Source organism: Scyliorhinus canicula, chromosome 1 (genome assembly GCF_902713615.1).
Source record: "Scyliorhinus canicula chromosome 1, sScyCan1.1, whole genome shotgun sequence".
In the NCBI taxonomy this organism is placed as follows: Eukaryota; Metazoa; Chordata; class Chondrichthyes; order Carcharhiniformes; family Scyliorhinidae; genus Scyliorhinus; species Scyliorhinus canicula.
The window spans coordinates 304848839-304869694 of record NC_052146.1 but is presented as its reverse complement, the minus strand read 5'-3'; the positions used below and the strand labels follow the sequence as shown (position 1 = coordinate 304869694).

The following is a 20856-nucleotide window of genomic DNA, read 5'->3' as shown; positions in this document are numbered from 1 at the left end:
GCCAATACCTACGCATGCCCCTATGGCCAGCGTGAATTCGCACATGCGCGTTACGGTTACGACCGGCACGCTAGTTGCCTTCTCCACGCCAGCCCCGACGCAACATGGCGGAGAGCTACAGAGGCCCGCGTGGAGGAAAATAGGTCCCATCAGGAGAATCCAGCCCAACTATCAATAGGCCCCAATCGAGGGCCATGTCACGGTGGAGGTTCTCCCCCCCCCTCCCCCACACCAGGCCACCCCTCGCAGGATGAACGCCGAGGTCCCGCGGGGTAGGACAACACTTGAACGGCGCCAGCGGGACTCGGCCTATCTCGACAGCCACTTGGCGCCGCGTGAATCGTGTCCCCTCCCCCCCCCCCCCCCCCCCCCCCGGCAATTCTCCGACATGGTCCAGGGTCGGAGAATCCTGCTCATAATATTTTATATTCCCTGACACTGACACCTGTCATATTCATAAACAGAAAACACGACAGACAGAAATAATATACCGATGATTTAAATTGACACCAATTTTATTTGTCGTGTCTTTTACATTCCAGGTCGAGCACTTGAGTTTCTGTATGACAACGTCTTTATTTATCCAAATGGCATGAGAAAGACTGTTCCCAAAGTGCTTGTTGTTGTCACTGATGGACGTTCACAGGATGAGGTTAAGAAACCCGCACTTGCATTACAAGAAGCTGGTAAGTATCCTGAACAATGGCTGTGGCAATTTGTGATCCTTTGTGACCATTGAGGTTCAGTACTGGGGGTTACCTAATTCTAACATTAGTTCAGTCTTTTGTTTAATCTCACTGCTGATGTTTAAGTGGAAGGTCCTTTCCTGAGCTTCGATATCAGTGTGCCCATTGATTTGTTTATATTGAATGTTTCAGGCGTGATGCAGTTTCAATCTCACATCTTGAAAGTCAAAGTATTTATTTTAAACTGAGATTGTTATCCAGTAAGTTAGTGAGAAGAGCCAAACAAAATCTTCACAGAATTCAATCGGAGAGTGACTGAGGCTATGCTTGTTTCATATGAATGGCATCATTGCGGAACTAAAAAAATGTTAACTTTATTTCACTAACATGAGCTTCACATCCAATTTTTCAACAGCTGTTTAAAAATTATCAATTGAATATGCAATACATTACACCAATCACCCTGTGCTTACTCAAAATGCTTTATATAATCTCGTTTAGCACAGTGCTTTATTATAATATGTTGTGAATGTTTTAAGGTAATGCTGTGTTGTAATATTTTGTCACAATGCATCTTCTAATGTTGGTTCATCAATATATAGTTAGGTTTTATGGCTATAACTGAAGGCCGATATCTTCACAATGCACAACCTAAATAATTGCTTGAGAAACACTGTATGACTAGAAGTGAGTCTACATTAAGAGACTGTGAACTTTAGCGAAAATAAATAAAAATAGAAAATGCTGGAAAAACTCAGCAGCTCTAGTACCATTTGAGGAGAGAGACACCGAGCTAACATTTTGAGTTTGTATGTCTTATCTTCAAAATTAAGATCAGCTGTAGTAAAAGATCATCAGCTGACTAACTATGAGCCTGTTTCAGAATGCTGGCATTGATCGATTTCAATCCCATATGTGTGACGGATCACTGGCAGAGGAAAGGATAATGGTCAGAGTCACTGGGTCAAAGTCCTGGGGCGCGATTCTCCGCTTCCCAGGCCAGGTGGGAGAATTGCGGGAGGGCCGCTCTAGCACCCCCCCGCGATTCTCTCACCTCCCCCAAAATGGCATGTCGCGTTTTGCGACACGCCGCTCGGAGAATCGCGGGTCACCGTTTTTCATGGCGACCCGCGAATCTCCGGCCGAGCGGCCTGCCGTTCCCGATCTGTTCACGCCGGCGGCAACCACACCTGGTCGCTGCCGGCGTGAACATAGCGCGAAAGGTAAGTTTGGGGCCTTTGGGGGGGCGGAGAAGGGATCGAGCACCACGGCCGTGCTCGGGAGGGGACTGCCCCGCGATCGGTGCCCACCGATCGTCGGGCCGGCGTCTCTAAGAGACGCACTCTTTCCCCTCCGCCGCCCTGCAAGATCAAGCTGCCACGTCTTGCGGGGCAGCGGAGGGGAAGGCGCCGTCGGCAGCGTCATTATCGGCGCGCCGCCTTGACGCAAGCGTCAAGGCCCGGCGGCCGAGTTTCACAAAACGCCGCTCCTAGCCCCCCGGGGAGAGGGGGGGGGGAGGAGAATAGGGGGCAAGAAGCGGCCTCCGACGCTGTCGTGAAACACTCCGGGTTTCACGACGGCGTCAGCCGTTGTGGAGAATTCTGCCCCTGGAACTCATTTCCTAACAGTGCTGTGGGTGTACCGACACCATATGGACTGCAGCGAATCAAGAACGGAGCTCATCACCATTCCTCGAGGGAAATAGGGATGAGCAATAAATGATGGTCTCATCAGTCAAGCCCACATTCCATGACCACTAAACAATGGTGGAACATTGCACCATACTGATGGAGAGCATAAGTGTATTTCTATACATGGGGATCTTTGATATTTTGGGAGTTGATGTATTCCCATTTTGTGTATTTTGTGAAAGTGATTTAACAATTCATCTTTGTGGGAGGTATGCAAGCAACCTTTTGTCACTGACCTATTCAAATGCTCTCTCTGTTTCCCCATGAAAATTCTCAGTGCTAGGAAATAACTGGGAAAATGTTTACTTACTATAGTCATTCGATCGCTCAGCTATTTATCCAATTATCATCCATATGAATCAGCGAATAAACTCTACCGAACAGGATTAAACAATGAAACATTTTTGGCAAGAGATACAACATGACTGCATGAGTTTGATTCACATCCTTCCTCCCTTCCCACAAGTCATGTATAAGGTGACTGAGAGTTTGAAGTAATGTGAGAGCGTTGCTCTCAGGTTATGGTGTGTATTAATCTGGAGGCAGGTGTTAAGAATTTCACTGATGTTAAATGGGAGGGTATCCAAAAACCCAGACGGTTAACCTGGAGCACCAGTTCTTAGTGGTGCCTATTTTCAATTTAGTATAATAAGAACAAAGAAAACTACAGTACAGAAACAGACCCTTTGGCCTGCGGTGATCCAGATCCTTTATCTAAACGGGTCGCCTATTTTCCAAGGATCTACTTCCCTCTGTTCCCGCCCATTCATATATCTGTCTAGATGCATCTTAAATGATGCTATCGTGTCCGCCTCTACCACCTCCGCTGGCAAAGCGTTCCAGGCACCCACCACCCTCTGCTTAAAAGCTTTCACGCACATCTCCCTTAAACTTTCCCCCTCTCACCTTGAAATAGTGACCCCTTGTAATTGACACTCCGACTCTTGGAAAAAGCTTGTTGCTATCCACCCTGTCCATACCTCTCATAATTTTGTAGACCTCAAACAGGTCCCTTCTCAACCTCCGTCTTTCCAACGAAAACAATCCTAATCTACTCAACCTTTCTTCATAGCTGGCACCCTGAAATGAAATGAAAATCGTTTATTGTCATGAGTCGGCTTCAATGAAGTTACTGTGAAAAGCCCCTAGTCGCCACATTCTGGCGCCTGTCCAGGGAGGCTGGTACGGGAATCGAACCGTGCTGCTGGCCTGCTTGGTCTGCTTTAAAAGCCAGCAATTTAGCCCAGTGAGCTAAACCAGCCCCTCCATACCAGGCAACATCCTGGTGAACCTCCTCTGCACCCCCTCTAAAGCATCCACATCCTTCTGGTAATGTGGCGACCAGAACTGCACGTAGTATTCCAAATGTGGCCTAACCAAAGCCCTATACAACTGTAACATGACCTGCCGACTCTTGTACTCAATACCACGTCCGATGAAGGCAAGCATGCTGTATGCCTTCTTGACCACTCTATCGACCTGCGTTGCCAGCTTCAGGGTACAATGGACCTGAACTCCCAGATCTCTCTGTACATCAATTGTCCCCAGGACTCTTCCACTGACCGTATAGTCCGCTCTTGAATTAGATCTTCCCAAATGCATCACCTCGCATTTCCCTGGATTGAACTCCATCTGCCATTTCTCTGCCCAACTCTCCAATCTATCTATATTTTTCTGTATTCTCTGACAGTCCTCACTATCTGCAACTTCACTAATCTTAGTATCATCTGCAAACTTGCTAATCGGACCATCTATACCTTCATCCAGATCATTTATGTATATCACAAACAACAGTGGTCTGAGCAGGGATCCCTGTGGAACACCACTAGTCACCTTTCTCCATTTTGAGACACTCCCTTCCAGCAATATTCTCTGTCTCCTGTTGCCCAGCCAGTCCTTTATCCATCTAGCGAGTACACCCTGAACCCCATGCGACTTCACTTTTTCCATCAATCTGCCATGGGAAACTTTATCAAATTCTTTACTGAAGTCCATGTATATGACATTTACAGCCCTTCCCTCATCAATTAACTGTGTCACTTCCTCAAAGAATTCTATTAGGTTTGTAAGACATGACCTTCCCTGCACAAAACCATGCTGCCTTTCACTGATAAGTCTACTTTCTTCCAAATGTGAATAGATCCTATCCCTCAGTATCTTCTCTAAATGTTTTTGCCTACCACTGATGTCAAGCTCACAGGTCAATAATTCCCTGTATTATCGCTGCTACCCTTCCTAAATAAAGGGACAACATTAGCAATTCTCCAGTCTTCCGGGACTTCACCTGTGCTCAAGGATGCTGCAAAGATATCTGTGAAGGCCCCAGCTATTTCGTCCCTTGCTCCCCTCAGTAACGTGGGATAGATCTCATCCGGACCTGGGGACTTGTCCACCTTAATGCCTTTTAGAATACCCAAAACGTCCCCGTTCCTTATGCCGATTTGACCTGGAGTATTTGAACATCCATCCCTAACCTCAACATCCGTCATGTCCCTGTCCTTGGTGAATACCGGTGCAAAGTACTCATTAAGAATCTCACCCATTTCCTCTGACTCCACGCATAAATTCCCTCTTTTGTCTTTGTGTGGGCCAATCCTTGCGTGTTTGAGATTTGTCCTACTTTCCTGATATTCCTCCAAAGCTTCATCAGTTTTAAGTCACCTAGATCTTATGTATGCTTCCTTTTTCATCTTAGCTAGTCTCACAATTCCATCCGTCATCCATGGTTCCCTAATCTTGCCATTTCTATCCCTCATTTTCACAGGGACATGTCTGTCCTGCACTCTAATCAACCTTTCCTTAAAAGACTCCCACATTTCAAATGTGGATTTATCCTTAAACAGCTGCTCCTAATCCACATTCCCTAGCTCCTGCTGAATTTTGTTATAGTTGGCATTTCCCCAATTTAGAACTCTTCCTTTAGGACCACTCTTGTCTTTGTCCATGAGTATTCTAAAACTTACGGAATTGTGATCGCTATTCCCAAAGTTATCACCGCCTGAAACTTTAACGATCTGGCCGGAATCATTCCCCAATACCAGGTCCAGTATGGCCCCTTCCCGAGTTGAACTATTTACACACTGCTCTAAAAAACTCTCCTGGATGCTCTTTACAATTTCTGCTCCATCTACGCCTCCAACACAACATGAGTCCAATTCAATGTTGGGGAAGTTAAAATCTCCGATCATGACCACCCTATTGCTGCTACATTTTTCTATAATCTGTCTGCATATTTGTACCTCTACTTCACCCACGGGAGGTGGGGGTGGGGATACCCCTGCACATCCGCTGCCGGGGGTGAGGGGAGGTGGGGGTGGGGATGGGGGTGGGGGTGGGCCCACACATCCGGGGGTGGGGGGAGGTGAGGGGGGGTGGGGTGGCCCCCCCACCAATCCGCTGCCGGGGTGGAGGTGAGGGTGGGGGGAGGTGGGGGTGGGGGTGGCCCCACACATCTGCTGTCGGTTGTGGGGGTGGGTGTGGGGGGTGGCGGTGGGGGCAGTGGGGGCGCGGAAGGCTGTGGGGGGCCACGGCCCGCCGAGATGGCAGACACGAGGTAGTCCACCCAGCCAGACTGCCGTCGCGGCCCACGGTGCCCGGCTGTCCTGACGTGTGCAGACAATACCCCCCCCCCCCCCACCAGACCAGCGGCACCCATCGGCATGTGGCTCCAGGGCGGCACACACGGCAGCCCCCCCGTGAGGGCAGTGACAGCGGATGGTGGCCCTGGCAGGGGGGCAGCCAACTGGTGCTAGGGCACCGAGGGGCACCTGGACGTGGAGGGTGGTACACCAATGATGAAACCCTGTCTACTCCCACCCCCTACAGATCGTACAATGTTCAGCCATTGTCCAGCGTTGGTGGTCACCGTGGCGGGGGCTGCTGCCCTGTATGAGGCCCAGTGGGAGCTGGAGCACGGGCATGAGAGGGAGGTGGTGGAGCCTGCTGTAAACCATCGGGCTACAGTGGGGCACGTGCAAGCCACCCAGGCCGCAGTGCCGCACACCCAAGAGGCACAGGAGGGGCACCACGCCATGCGGGAGCCATAGTACTGGGCTGCCGAGGGGGAGGAAGAGGAGGAGGAGGAGGGTGTGCCACGGCCATGGAGGCGTCCGATGCGGCACCATGTGTACCGGCAAGGATCTCCCGGACAGGGCGTGCAGGAGGAGACTGCAGATGAGCCGCGAGACCGGCGCCGACATCTGCCACCAGATGGCACACCTGTCACCACACGGGACCAGGAGTGAATATGCCATCCGGGTGGCCGTCAAGGTGACGGTCTCCCTCAACTTCTTCGCGACGGGGTCGTTCCAGTTGCTGAGTGGCGACCTGTCTGGCATCTCCCAGCCATTGATGCATAGGTGCATCCGGGCCATCACCGACACCCTGTCGACATCGCGCACCGGTACATACAGTTCCCTGCAGACTGCGCCCACCAGGATGCCCGCACAGCGGGGTTCGCCGCTGTTGCCCAGATGTCCAAGGTGCAGGGGGGCAACCGATGGAGTGCACATCGCCATGCGGCCACCTCGGAGGAAAGGACCATGTGCCTAAAGAGGGTATACATTCAATGAACGTGTATGTTTTCTGCGACCACAGGATGACAACCCTGCACGTCAGTGCCAGACACCCTGGCAGTGTGCATAACTCCTTTATACTGGCGCAATCATTTATCCTTGCCATGTTTGAGGGACACCCCCATCCCCCCCGGCTGCGGGGCTGGTTGCTGGGCAACAGGTGTTATCTGTTGCGGTCGTGGCTGATGACGCCTATACGGAGGCGACAGACCGACGCGGAGCAACGCTACAATGATGCCCATGCAGCGACAAGAGGTGTGGTCGAGAGGTGCTTTGGGCTGCTCAAGATACACTTCAGATGCCTGGACTGGTCTGGAGGGGCCCTCCAGTACCCGTCAGAGAGGGTCGGCCGCATTGTTGTGGTCTGCTGCATCCTGCATAACATAGCACAGCAGAGGGGCGATGTGCTGGAGGAGGAGGAGGACGGTCAGGATGAGGGGGATGGTGACGGGGGAGCTGATGCACAGGACATGGGGGATGGACGGGAACACAAGGCTGCCGTGGGGGTACTGTGGGGGAGGGCGGGGGGTCCGCAGGCACACGCACACCGGAGCCCAACCTCTATTGAAATGAAAATGAAAATCGCTTATTGTCACGAGTAGGCTTCAAATGAAGTTACTGTGAAAAGCCCCTAGTCGCCACATTCCGGCGCCTGTTCGGGGAGGCTGTTACGGGAATCGAACCGTGCTGCTGGCTTGCCTTGGTCTGCTTTCAAAGCCAGCGATTTAGCCCTGTGAGCTAAACAGCCCCTGCTGCACCCCTCACACACTGGCACACAGTTCCCGCCCCACCCCGCCGCATCGGACAGAGTACAGAGGCAGTTTGCATAGGTATAGAATGTGTTTAATAACAAACGTCCTGTACATGTGCCCTAACCCATCTAACTAATCTGTGCCCTGCACCCGTGTCAACTCACTCATCCGTGTCTACTTTTCTGGCCTTATGGGCCCAAGACTACGTCTAGATGTTCCACCAGACGGTACAGTAGAACTGGAGGTGGACTCCTGTGATTGCTGCCCTGTGACTGGGGTCCCCGTCGGCGGCCGCTCCCTAGAGAGGCCTGGCCTGGATGGCCCAGGCCGCACCTCGGGCAATTGGGATGGCATGGTGCCACCCTATTCTGCCCACTGCCCACCAGGTGCAGAAGGGGTGGTGGGAGGGGCGGACGTGGCATGGGGGTCCGGGACCGCCCTGCAGGGGACCTGGGGCGGGCCCCAGCACCTCCTCCCCCCCCCCCCCCCGAGGTGCCCGGTGGCCCCTCGGGCTCTCCATGGGATGGGGTGCGGGCGGATCTAGCACCTGGGGCACCAGCATCACTTGGCGCTGCCAGTCCTGGAGGCCCGCGTTGGTATTGACCAGGGTCTGGACATTCGCGGCCATGGAGCTCAGGGAGTGCACCATCTGTGTCTGGCTCTAACAACGCCATCCATCACCCAGTCAATGGCACTGATGCTGTCAGCGACGGCCTGCAGAGACTGGGCCGTGGCCTGCTAGGACTGGGCCAAGTTGTTGAGCGCCTCTGCGATGTTCAGCTGACTCTGGCCCATGGCTTCCTGTGCGGCGGCAGCCCTGTCCCGGGCCGTAGAGGCCACGCGCCCGGATAGCCCCAAGCCTTGTAGGCTGAGACCCATGCCCGACACCGTTGCCACCATTGTCTCCACCGTGGATGCCACCAGTGCGGTGTTGGCCTGTGTGGCACCATTTCCTGCTCCTGGACGTGGATGCACTCCTGCACTTGTGTCTGCTGGTGCTGGAAGCCGGCCATCACCTTCTCACGCCCCGGGTCCCCGACTGCATCAGGTCTATGGGTGGGCGGGGGAATCCAGGGACCCGATACCCGTCCGGGTGACAGGTGTTTGCCGGGACTGGGCTGCCCTCCCACCTTCCGGCCCCTCCTGATGTGGGGTACATCAATTCTTCCCTTATACTAGCTGGTGACTGTGCCCCCCCATTAGGGGATTTATGGATTCCTGGGTCTAAAGTGTCAATGAGTGACGGACAAAATGGTTTCTCTCACTGGCCGTGTTTCTATTTTGTAAAAGCACGTTCAGGTTAATGTGCGTTTTTGTAGTTCTAGCCCCCAAGTCATGCATGATGAATGAATTTGAATTCTCAGCGTGGCTTTCCCATGAGCGCCATCCTGCTGATGGAACTGATGAGACTTTTTAGCCAGTCAGAATAGAATATTTTGGGATACAGCATCTGAGTAATTTGAGACAAGGCATATGGTGAGTGTCATGTAGCTGGCGAGGAGGAAATAAATTTGGATCTATAGCTTCCAAAGCTCACTTCATGTCCTTTCCACTCCCTCTCGGGTTATTCTCTCCTCCAACCTCTTCCATCTTCCAGAGGATACAAAAGTCTGAGAACAGATTCAAAAACAGCTATTTCCCTGCTGTTACCAGACTCCTGAATGACACTCTCATGGACTTAACTGATCTCTCTACGCATCCTTTCTATTGCTGTAGCACTACTTTCCCTAAGCTTCACCCGATGTCTATGTCCATGTATTTGTGTATTTATCGAATGCCCTGGGCAATATTCTCCGATCGCTGACGCTGGCACCGTTTTTCCAATGCTCCACCCCCTCAAAAACGGCGTACTTAAGGAGTGTGGCGCACACCGTTGGGATGATACCTGAGGTCCCCCCACGATGGGCCGACTTCTCAACGACGTTGGTCGCGTGTCCTCTCACATTTTGTAAACCTGGCGTGGCAGCTGCGGACTGTGACTAGCTCCGCCACAGTCATGAGGGGAGCCGTTCCACTGGCGTGGGGGCTTCGATGGGGGCTGGGGGGGACTGGTGGGGGGTGGTCTGGGGGTGGCAAGGAGATTTACAGGGGAGCAGCTTTTGGCAGACCGAGTTCACATGCAGTCGGCCCCAGGTCCGTAGGCGCGACCACAGCCATTCTGCATCAATATCGGCATGTAAAGCCAGGGCTTTATGTGGCATGGCTGCTTGCCTCCCACTGGGCAGGGCATCGGTGTGGGGCGCCGCCGACTTTTTGTCGTAAGACCAGATGGATCCTACGGACATAGCAACAGAATCGGAGAATCCAGACCCCTATATTTTTTTCTGTGTGGAGCGATCTGCCCGGACTGTACGCAGAACAATACTTTTCACTGTACCTCGGTACATGTGACAATAAATCTAAATCTAATCTAATAAAACAAAACTCAGCAAAAGTTCTCTCCCAGGATTTCATCCAAATAAAGGATAGTTCACCATGTCTGGGTCTGTTCATAGAATCACAGAATCGCTATTGTGCAGAAGGAGGCCATTTAGCCCATTGAGTCTGCACTGACCCTCCAAAAAAGCACCCTACTTAGGCCCACTCCTCTGCCCGATCCCTGTAACCCCACGCATTTACCATGGCCAAGCTACCCAACCTGCACATCCCTGGACACTAAGGGATTATTTTGCATGGCCAATCCATCTAAACTGCATTGTTGCAGAATAATTCATAATTTGTATGGTTTGTCATGTATAAAATGGAGGAATCGATGGATCTTTTATATTTTCACCCAGCAATTCCTTGTTTCTAATCTCAGGTCAATGGTAACTGCTGATCGACTCTTGAACTGAAAATCTCTGCTTGTCTTCTTCGCAGGTTACAGTGTGTTTGTCGTGGGGGTGGCTGACATTGATGTTACTGAGTTGAAGAATATTGGCAGCAAACCCAGTACAAGGCATCTCTTCCTTGTGGATGATTTTGACGCTTTTGAAAAGATTCAGGATGAACTTATCACCTTCCTTTGTGAAACAGCTACTTCTAGTGAGTAATTTTCATTCATGTCAATGATTAGTTTCTTCTCTCCCTCAGCATCAGTGGAACAACCATTGGCCACAAAGCAGTCAGCTTCTGTGAAAAATAGATGGGAGTATTCAATGCGATTCCTCAAATATTAGAATAGTCCACCAACAAATGTAGGCAACTGCCTGAGGCAGAAGAAAACTGTTAGCACCATTTGAACCATACCCCAATGTGGATTAGTGCCAGTGTGAGAAAATATCAATGACGGATAGGGAAGGGGGAGACTGGCAATACATTTTCTTCCATTTTGCTTTGCTGTGCAAACAGCACCTCTTTGCCAATGGGCCTGAAGGGGAAATTCTGCCCAATACAGTCTTCCTCATTCTATTTCAATCGATATCCTACTCTGCTAGCATTCCGTGTGTAATTAGAGAGAAAACTTTCAGACATTTCTTATGTTGTCTCTGGAAATCAGACACTTTTTAATGTCTGTTTTTCCTTTAACAAAATGACAGTCCTTCCTTGCTGCCACATTCATAAACGTGCGGCTAGTTGTGCATTGGAGTGATAAGATTAATGCGTTCATCATTTTTAATGGGGCTGGTTTTTCCTTGGTGATTGGGAATCAGTGCTGAACTATGACCCATATTTTAGACTATTTTTATTCTCCCATCTTCTGAACAGTTGGATTAATTCTGGCCAGGCAATGATGGGTGCCATCAGACCTCAAGTAGCTCACTTAAGTGGCCATTATATTGACTTTGGCAAGCTGTTTGGCCATCAACGTTTTTACAGCCAAGACCAATCTCATCTGCCATTGGTGACATCGCTGGGTTGCAATTCGAAACATGACTGAGTGCTTCCCTCTTCCTAATTCAGGAATTTCAACAATTCTTTTTGATATATAAAAATTAAATATACCATTACTGCTATGGAGCCCGCTTGCTGATCAAAGGGAAATGAGCATTGCAGCTCAATAAGACTTCTCTTCCTGATTTCCCCATCACTTCAGCAGTAGATCTGCAGGAAATCAGGAGAAATGGCTCATAGCTACAATTACTTCTAATGGTCGGGGGAATCACAGAAGAAAGTCAACCCCACTCACTGTCTAATGGATCACACTTCAATCACAAAAATAAACACTCTCTTTCCCCACAAGGTGAATACAGGAAAATGTTTAACCAATGATGAGGTTAGTACACACGTCCTTTGGAAAAATGTGTTTTTAGAACATAGAACATAGAACAGTACAGCACAGAACAGGCCCTTCGGCCCTCGATGTTGTGCCGAGCAATGATCACCCTACTCAAACCCGCGTATCCACCCTATACCCGTAACCCAACAACCCCCCCTTAACCTTACTTTTTAGGACACTACGGGCAATTTAGCATGGCCAATCCACCTAACCCGCACATCTTTGGACTGTGGGAGGAAACCGGAGCACCCGGAGGAAACCCACGCACACACGGGGAGGACGTGCAGACTCCGCACAGACAGTGACCCAGCCGGGAATCGAACCTGGGACCCTGGAGCTGTGAAGCATTTATGCTAACCACCATGCTAAGGTGCTGCCCCTCTGTTAATCTCTGTTAATATTTATTTTCTTTGTCATATTTCAGCTTGCCCACTGATTTATCTCAATGGATTCACGACACCAGGTAAGGGACACATTGGAATCATCATTGTTTTCCCTCAATCTGTCATAATACAACAAATTTAAATGAAGGTTGGAAGAATGTGACACAGTGCTGGAATCGAATGTCCATTGCGATTTGCATAAATATAATTATTACCTGTCATCACAAGCTGCCTTTACACTACATGTGTGAGATAAACCATCTCTTTCTCCTTCCTTTCATTTCTTATTCTTTCCAACCTCTTTCTCTCTCCCTCTCCCGTCTGACTTTTCCTTTCACTTTTTACCTGCCTCCCTCCTCATCTCTCTTACCCTTCTCATCTTTTCTATTCATACTGTTCTGCCCCTCTCATCTTCACTGTCCCTTTTCACCTCTCGCTATTTCTGAATACTCTTCCTACTCTTTACCTCTCTCTCCCTCCTAATTCCTTCTTTAACTGTTTTTCATCACACCAGTGGTTTATTTCTTCTTTTCTCTTGCACCTTCTCAGCTTGTGGTCATTTCTCCCTTCTCATCACTTTCTCCCTATTCTGACTATTATTTTCTCTGCCAATTTCATCTTCATCTCACTCTCCCTGTTCTTTCCACTCTCTTTCGCCTCAGCATCTCTCTCTGTTCTGATCACTTTTTTCCCTTCTTATCACTCTTCCTTTTCTCCTCTCTCCAGTCTTTGCAGAGCAGCTTCCTCCTCTGCAACGTTACACCATCTGTGGCACGTTTAGGAACTCAATAATTATGGTTGTCAGACTATCTATTCATCATTGTGGAAAAATGAGTTAAAACAAAAGTTCACCCTCAACAAGTTACCATAATAAATTTTTCATTCTCATAAAGCTGTCGTGTGCTCGCGGTGCAACATATTTTACATAAAGTTAGATAGCATAGCTCAGAAAGATGTTTTGGATAGGGTAATCCAAAAGTCAGATTGGGGTGGAGGGATGTCTGGCACATCTCCAATAAACATTGGGAGCAAGTCCAAAGAAATGTCTGGCCGCTGATGTGGATGTAGCTCTCCTACTGGGGAGAGAAGAGTTAGGATCTTCTTGAACCATTAGGCCATTGAGACATTCACCCAACTTGAATTGATCACATTCGTTACATCATCTAAGAGAAATGAGAATGCCTAACAGATAATCAAGTGTTTTCCTATTTTGAAGGCTTTAGTATGCTGCAGTCATTCAATCTGACAGAGAAGGATGCTGCATCAGTTGCAGGAGTTTCGACGGTACCAGGGTCTTTCAACAGCTATACCGCCTACAGCATCCACAAGGATGCACATCTCCTTCAACCGACAATGTAAGTGTTATCACTCACCAGCTCTTTCTCTCTCACAGCAGTGGCTCACGAGGGAGCACTGTTACATCTGAGACAGAAGATTGTGAATTAATTTCCCGTGCCAAAGACTTCAGCATATAACCTAGGCTAGCATTTTAGTTCAGTACTGAGGGAGTGCTCCAATGTTGTAGGTACCATTTTTCAGATGAGGCTATTAAACCAAATCCCCATCTGTCCTTTCATGTGCAAGTATATGAAGAGGAACAGGAAATGTTTCCCCATTACCCCAGGTAATACTTATTCTTCATCCAACATCAGTAATCAACAGATAGCATGGTTGATCCCAGAGCTGATTGTGGGATCTTAACGTGTATAAATCGGCTGCTGTGTTTCCTACATTATAGAAAAGACTGCACTTCCAGAACAGAACTTAATTCGTCATGAAACACGATAGACTAAATGGCCTCCTATGCTACAACGATTCTGTAATTCTCTGAAAGGAACTTTATGTGGCATTTACAACAGAGAAACAGGCCACTCAGCCCTCTCAGTTGGTAACATTGCCACCTCTGGGAAAAATAACTATGGGTTCAAGCCTGGGCTCTGGCATACATTTTTACCTTAGTCCCAGTGCAAGATCTGAGAGAGTACTGGATTGTCTGGAAATGTTGGGTGGAATTTTCCCAGAATCTGGCAGCTTCAGACTGAAAACCATCGTGCCGCTCTCCAGGGACGGCATTCTCCCCTACCCGGCGTGATGGAGGGTGCCGGCGTAGGGGAGTAGCGCCAACCACTCAGGGGTCGGGCCTCCCCAAAGGTGGGGAATTCTCCCCTGCTGGGGGTCGGAGAATTTCGCCCCAGATGTCCAGCCAAGATTTTCTGGTACTCAATGCACAGAGAATCTAGTGGTGTGTTTTGTGACATCACCCTGGTAGGGTGGGAACTGATAAAGCCAGCAAGGCCAGCTCTACAGAGATCGGCCATCAATCTGTGTTTAAAATAAACTCCCCCTCTCCCCAAGTATCCGGGGGCTCTCCTCCACTGCCCCCCTCTCCCCCCACCCCAACACACTTCCAACACTTCCCCCCCCCCAAGCAAGTATCAGTCCACTCTCCCACCTGCCGCCCAGAGCTTCCGCACTTGCACCCATCCCACCCCTCATGGGCATTGACACAAACCATCCACCTGCCTCCACCACACAAAAGGGGAATCCTGTCCCTTAGACAAATGGGGCTCCCCAGAGGGTCTGCCAGTTGGCCAGGAGGCAGTGCCAGGAATTGCCCAAGCATGTCTCTCACCACCCCGGGGATACACTTACCTGTTCACCACGGCCTGATCATCATGACTGGTTTTAGTTTTTGAAAACCAGTCGTGATTTGCACCGGTGGGACATCTTGCCAGCTGGGCATGACGATATGGAGACGCTGGAAGTAGCGACGTTAAGCCCACGAATGATATTAAAATTGATTCTTATCTATGGTAATCAGGCTCCTGTCCTTTCTGGATGTGAACCTGATTGTGTCATTTGAGGGGGTGGAGAAGAGTGAGTTCTGAAATATTGTCGCCGCAAATCCAGTTTTTGGCCTCTTGTGATATTTAGCAGCCATTATGGGATTTGAGCCAATGCTAACACAGTTGCTAAATTGCTGCCCTTGTCCTTTCAATAAAATGTTGAACTAGGTCCTTGTCTATTCCTTGCGAAAAGTTCAAGCAGCTCCATTTTAAGGTGAGTTGGGAGTTTCCTCGGCATCGTGAACAATATTCCTCAGTAAACCAACAGTGCCAAAAACAAATTACCTCGTCATTTATCTTTTTGCTCTTTATGCATAAACTGGTTACCATGATTTTGCTCCAGTGATATGGAGCTCCGCCCACCCCCCACAAACTCCCACAGATTGGAGAACAGGTGGGAATCCCTTGTGCAATCTATGGAAAGACCCAATGTGATTAAATGCTCAACAAGCATTCCTGAGAGCCACCAGCCAACCAAAGGCCAGCAGCTCTCCATTGTTGGCATCACCACTGGAGAATTAACTGCTGCCGGTAATGCATTGAGGCCCAGCCCCAGGAGCGATACCAGATCCCAGGATACAGATGAGTGAGGGAGGGTCATGGAGAGGGGGTCACCGGAGGAGCTTCAGGGAGGCCTAAGGCAAAGGCATGGTCTTGATTTCAGCAATCTGCCGAAATTCCCAATGCCGGCTTCTTCAATCAGGCATATTGTCATGCACAATGAGGACCGCCCACTCTAAGTCTGCAAACAAACACAACAGGGCGGCTTTCTGGAGCCACAGGGAAGCTGGCAACTCCCATTAAATCCCTAAGCAACCACTAAATTCTGGTGGGCTCAAGGATAATTGGCTTTAAATGGCTCACTATCACCTTCCTGTTGTTGGCAGGCAGGATTCCCACTTTCGGCTTTTCCCTCCCCAAACTAATTGGAATGGTTTTCCTGACATAGGGAATCAGGACATCAGGACTCCATCCCGATTCTCTCAACCTCACCGCCCTCAACCACCACCACCATCATAATTTTTGCACTGGTGGGCTTCAATTAATCCAGCCTGAATTCAGTGCTCACTTCGAAACTGTGGGTCACTTCACTTGAAAAGAAAATGTTGAAGGTTTATGATAATAGGCATGTGAACACAAGGGCTGATGAAGAGAAGTATATTTTGTGCATCAGACTGTTATTATCTGGAATATACTGCATGAAAGGGCAGTGGAAGCAGATTTAATAGTAAAGGGAATTGGCTATGTAATTGAACGGGAAACTTTTGAAAAGCTATTGGGAAAATAGAATTTTCATAGATATTACAATGCAAAAGGAGGCCATTTGGCCCATCGAGTCCACACCGGCCCTTAGAAAGAGCAACCCACCTAAGCCCACACCTCCACCCTATCCCCGTAACCCAATAACCTCGTAACTCGACCAAACCTTTTTGGACACTGTAGTAATCCACGGGAGGCAGGAGTTCCGTCACCACACCAATATTTATTTACAATAACGATATTACAGGAGCAGCTACAAACAGTGCTGCTGGCAGTCCAGTCAACTTAAGACTGCTCACAAAGCCTACACAGGTGATTATATGGGCCCCCTCAATGAGCTATCGTTGAGGGAGCTCATACTCCAATTGGCCAACCAATAAAGCCAATTGGAGTTCATTACAGACACTAAGGGCAATTTAGCACGTCCAATCCACCTAACCTGCACATCTTTGGACTGTGGGAGGAAACCGGAGCACCCGGAAGAAACCCACGCAGACATGTGGAGAATGTGCAAACTCCGCACAGACAGTGACCCAAGCCAGGAATCGAACCTGGGACCCTGGAGCTGTGAAGCAACTGTGCTAATCACTGTACTACCGTGCCCCCACTTGGAAGTGAAAGGACAATGTTTGATTGCACAGAATGAATCCACACCAATAGATTAACATAGATTGTGGACAAGGCATTCCCAAGCTTTATGAAATAGCACTACCAAATAATGTGCATGGAATATATTTAGGGACAGCCAAATACACAATCATGCTAAATAAAAGGCTTGCAATAATTGACAAGTGGTTAATCAACCAGGCAAAAATACAATTGCTTACCACAGTTTAAAATTCCTCCCTGAACAAGTGCCGGAATGTGGCGACTAGGGGCTTTTCACAGTAACTTCATTTGAAGCCTACTTATGACGATAAGCAATTTTCATTTCATTTTTATTTTTTCACTTCAATTATATTTAACAGTCAAAAGTTCATCCTTGAATGAAATGAAAATCGCTTATTGTCACAAGTAGGCTTCAAATGAAGTTACTGTGAAAAGCCCCTCGTCGCCACATTCCGGTGCCTGTTCGGGGAGGCTGGTATGGGTTTTGAACCGTGCTGCTGTCCTGCCTTGGTCTCCTTTAAAAGCCAGCTATTTAGCCCTGTGCTAAACCAGCCAGGAACCCGCTGTCTTTCTTACTCACTTCCTCTCTCAATTTGCCCACATCTTTCTTTCCACTATTTTCTCTCTGAAAATAGGAAACACGAGAGAGTTTTAATCTCTAGTGAAACTGTAAATTTGGGACAAGTACTCAGCTTTAGATTTTGCTTTATTTTAATTAATTCCTGGCGATTCTGAGACTGCCATAGAGGCAACCCATCCTATTTTCCTTTTAAATTGCCCAGTTTTCCAATTAAGGGGTAATTTAGTGTGGCCAATCTACCAACCCTGCACATCTTTGGGTTGTGGGGATGAGACCCACACAGACACGGGGAGAATGTGCAAACCCCACATGGACAGTGACCCGGGGCTGGTATTGAGCCTGGGTCCTCGGTGCCATCAATCAACTTTTACTTTTTCAACACTTTATATAGTTCACCGACAACAGGAATTGATTTTGAGTTGATTTAGTCCTACAATTGATAGATTTTGTTTTTTGAGGGGAAATATTGACTGTAGCAATTAAATACTCTATGGTACACAATGGCCCAGATTTACAATTAGCAGTGGATTGGCAGCACTCATTCCTTCCCTTTACCAAATTAGCCGACAAAGATCTGGCGATATTGGTGGCATTCTTGATATTAGTTGGCACGAAGTTGAGCTATCACACAGATCACATAGAATTTACAGTGCAGAAGGAGGCCATTCGGCAAATCGAGTCTGCACCGGCCCCTGGAAAGAGCACCCTACCTAAGCCCACACCCGTAACCCCACCTTCCCTTGCCTTTTTTGGATACTGAGGGCAATTTAAAATAGCCAATTCACCTACCCCTACACATCTTTGGGCTGTGGGAGGAAACCGGAGCACCTGGAGGAAACTCATGCAGACACGGGGAAAACGTGCACATTCCGCACAGACAGTGACCCAAGCTGGGAATCAAATATGGGACCTTAAGCGATGACAGCAAGCAGGCTAAGCAGCCATTCACGAAAAAGATTTCTCACAGACATCAGACTAAGAAGTAAAATGGAATGATTATCTTTTATAGGTTTTACAGATAGCAAAATAAAGATGAGAAGATGAAATAAAGACAAGAAAATAAAATATCATAAGCAAACTTTTTTGAAAATTATGTTAAAATGCTGTGGAATTTCAATCACAATGGACATTAAAAAAATGGACATTCCAGGGCTAGAGAATTACGTACTTTAGTAAACCATTAAAGACGCAGTTGCAGCCCATTAGCAATGGGAGGTTTCTATCGGTTCAGCAATTTCGACAGATTGCCATCTGTGGGGATTTTAACTGTGTGGAGATGTTCTCTGTGGAAATGTGAAGGATCAGGAAGTCACTGACAGCCGTTTTGGATTTTTGCATTTAACTGCACATCTGTAGAAGCAGGAAGTTGGTAATGACAGTCATGTTGCTATTATAACCACAAAAGCAGGGCATGTAGTGTTTTGTTGCCAGGAGCAGAGGGAGTTTGAGTTTGATCATTGTCTTTGGAGGGCTGCAGACCACACTTGAATAGTATACTTGGAAGCATGGATGAATATCTTAATAACTTTTTCAAGAAAGGTTTAAGCCATTCAGTCGCACTTGCCTGAATGTCAATGGGTACGGAACTATTCTGCAGAAGTTACTCTCAGGAGATCAAACCAGTGGAGTCAAGATCAAGGTTGGATCGATTGCCCAAAGTATCTGGAATGGCGATGTTGCACATATCCAACATTCAGAAGCCTTTTGATAAGATGCCAGTTAAGAGACGTGCTGCAGTATTAAGGCACATTGTATTAAAGGGGAAATAGTCAACAAATACAGATGCTGACAGCTTGACCTAGTTGATAGCACTCTTGACTGTGAGTCGGAAGCTGGTTGCTTTAGCTCCACTCCAGAGACTTGAGCGAATAATGTCGATTGACATTTCAGTGCAGCACTGAGGGAACACTGCATTATCAGAGTGCTGTTCTTCAGAATAGATGTTACCTTGAGGGCATATATTTTTGTTTCACAGTTTCAAACACCGGTTGGAAGTTGAGGTCTTTAATTTCCTTCAGCAAGCTGTTTCTTAGACTATGGAATTTCTGCAAAACCTTTTCCCTTTGATGCAGTCTATAAACTCCTTTTCAACTGATTTTTTTCTTTGAAGAAAAGGATATGAAAGGATGTTGTGAGCAAACAGGGAAGTGAAACACATGTGAAGAAAGCTACTAGCCGAGGCTTTATGGCCGAATGACCTGCTTCTGATTCTCAGCCACAATTGCGCTGTGGCCCTAAGTAAACAGGGGAATTGGGAGGAACGTAGAGGCATAGTTTCATCCATTCAAAATTGAAATGGTGCCGGGGGGGGGGGGGGGGGGGGGGTAGTTTTCCAGACCTGCTATTTTTGCCAATTTGGGAATTTTAGAAGAAAAATATTTTACTCAAAAACAAATCTCCGTGGAAACCCCAAGCAATTAAGCAATCAGAACCCGAAGCATTTATATACTTCACCGTGTGTCTGATAGATGTCAAAACTTAAATACATAATCAAAGTTGACACTCTACTGCGGTACTGAGAGAAAGGTGCTGTGGAAGAGCTAATGGCTAGAATACTCCGAAAATGGGGCTATGTCCCCACGCCCGCTGGAAAACGGGCGCGAATCACTCCAGACTTTTTTCAAAAAATCCGGAGTGATTCTCCAATTTCAAGAGGAAAAGCAGGGTCCCGGTTGCCGATACGGGGCCCTGCACTTCCGGCCGCGGATCCGCGCATGTGTGCAGCGCCCATCTTTGCGCCGGATCCCGTGCAACATGGCGAAGCCACATAGCGGGTCGGCGCGGAAGAAGATAGGGGCCCCCCGGATTGTGCGCGCATGCCGATTGGTAGCCCCCGATCGCGGCCCTGGCCGTCATGGAGGCCCCCACCCACCCACAGTCTGAACCCCCGCCCCCCCACCAGACTGCCACCGCAGCCGCGAGTCTGACCTTCTGCCGGGTGAAACCATACGGGAATCACGCTGGCAGAACTCGGTGGGAACTCGGTCAGTCGACCGCAGAGAATCGCCGCGGGGGCCAATTTCAACAGCCACCGACCGGTGCCATGTCGACCGTGTCCGCGCGACCGGCACCAATTCTCCAGTCGCCGGAGAGACGCGTCCCAGTGTCAGGCCTGATCGCGGGTCTGAGGCCCCATACTCCACCCGTGTGCCAAGCGTGATTCCGGCACGGTGGCTCGGAGAATCTTGGCCAATATCTTTTGGAAAAACTGAAGGCTCAAATGCCTAAATATTTATACTTGGATTGGTGTAAAACATCCCACTAACATAGAAATAGA

At 48.6% G+C, this 20856-nt stretch overlaps 1 protein-coding gene and 1 long non-coding RNA gene across 5 annotated transcripts in view; one reads left to right on the top strand and one right to left on the bottom strand.

Annotated features, from left to right (window-relative positions):
* Nucleotides 1-20856, top strand: part of LOC119976369 (collagen alpha-1(XII) chain-like) — a 370037-nt gene that overhangs the window by 223688 nt on the left and 125493 nt on the right. For all 4 annotated transcript variants that reach the window (XM_038816870.1, XM_038816860.1, XM_038816879.1 and 1 more), the window contains 4 exons: nt 543-686; nt 10563-10727; nt 12326-12364; nt 13501-13639. In XM_038816870.1, coding sequence (XP_038672798.1) covers nt 543-686; nt 10563-10727; nt 12326-12364; nt 13501-13639 — 487 coding nt within the window. The remainder of the gene's footprint in view (nt 1-542; nt 687-10562; nt 10728-12325; nt 12365-13500; nt 13640-20856) is intronic.
* The window catches only part of LOC119976389, a 128520-nt gene that overhangs the window by 16841 nt on the left and 90823 nt on the right, over nt 1-20856 (bottom strand). The window lies entirely within an intron of this gene.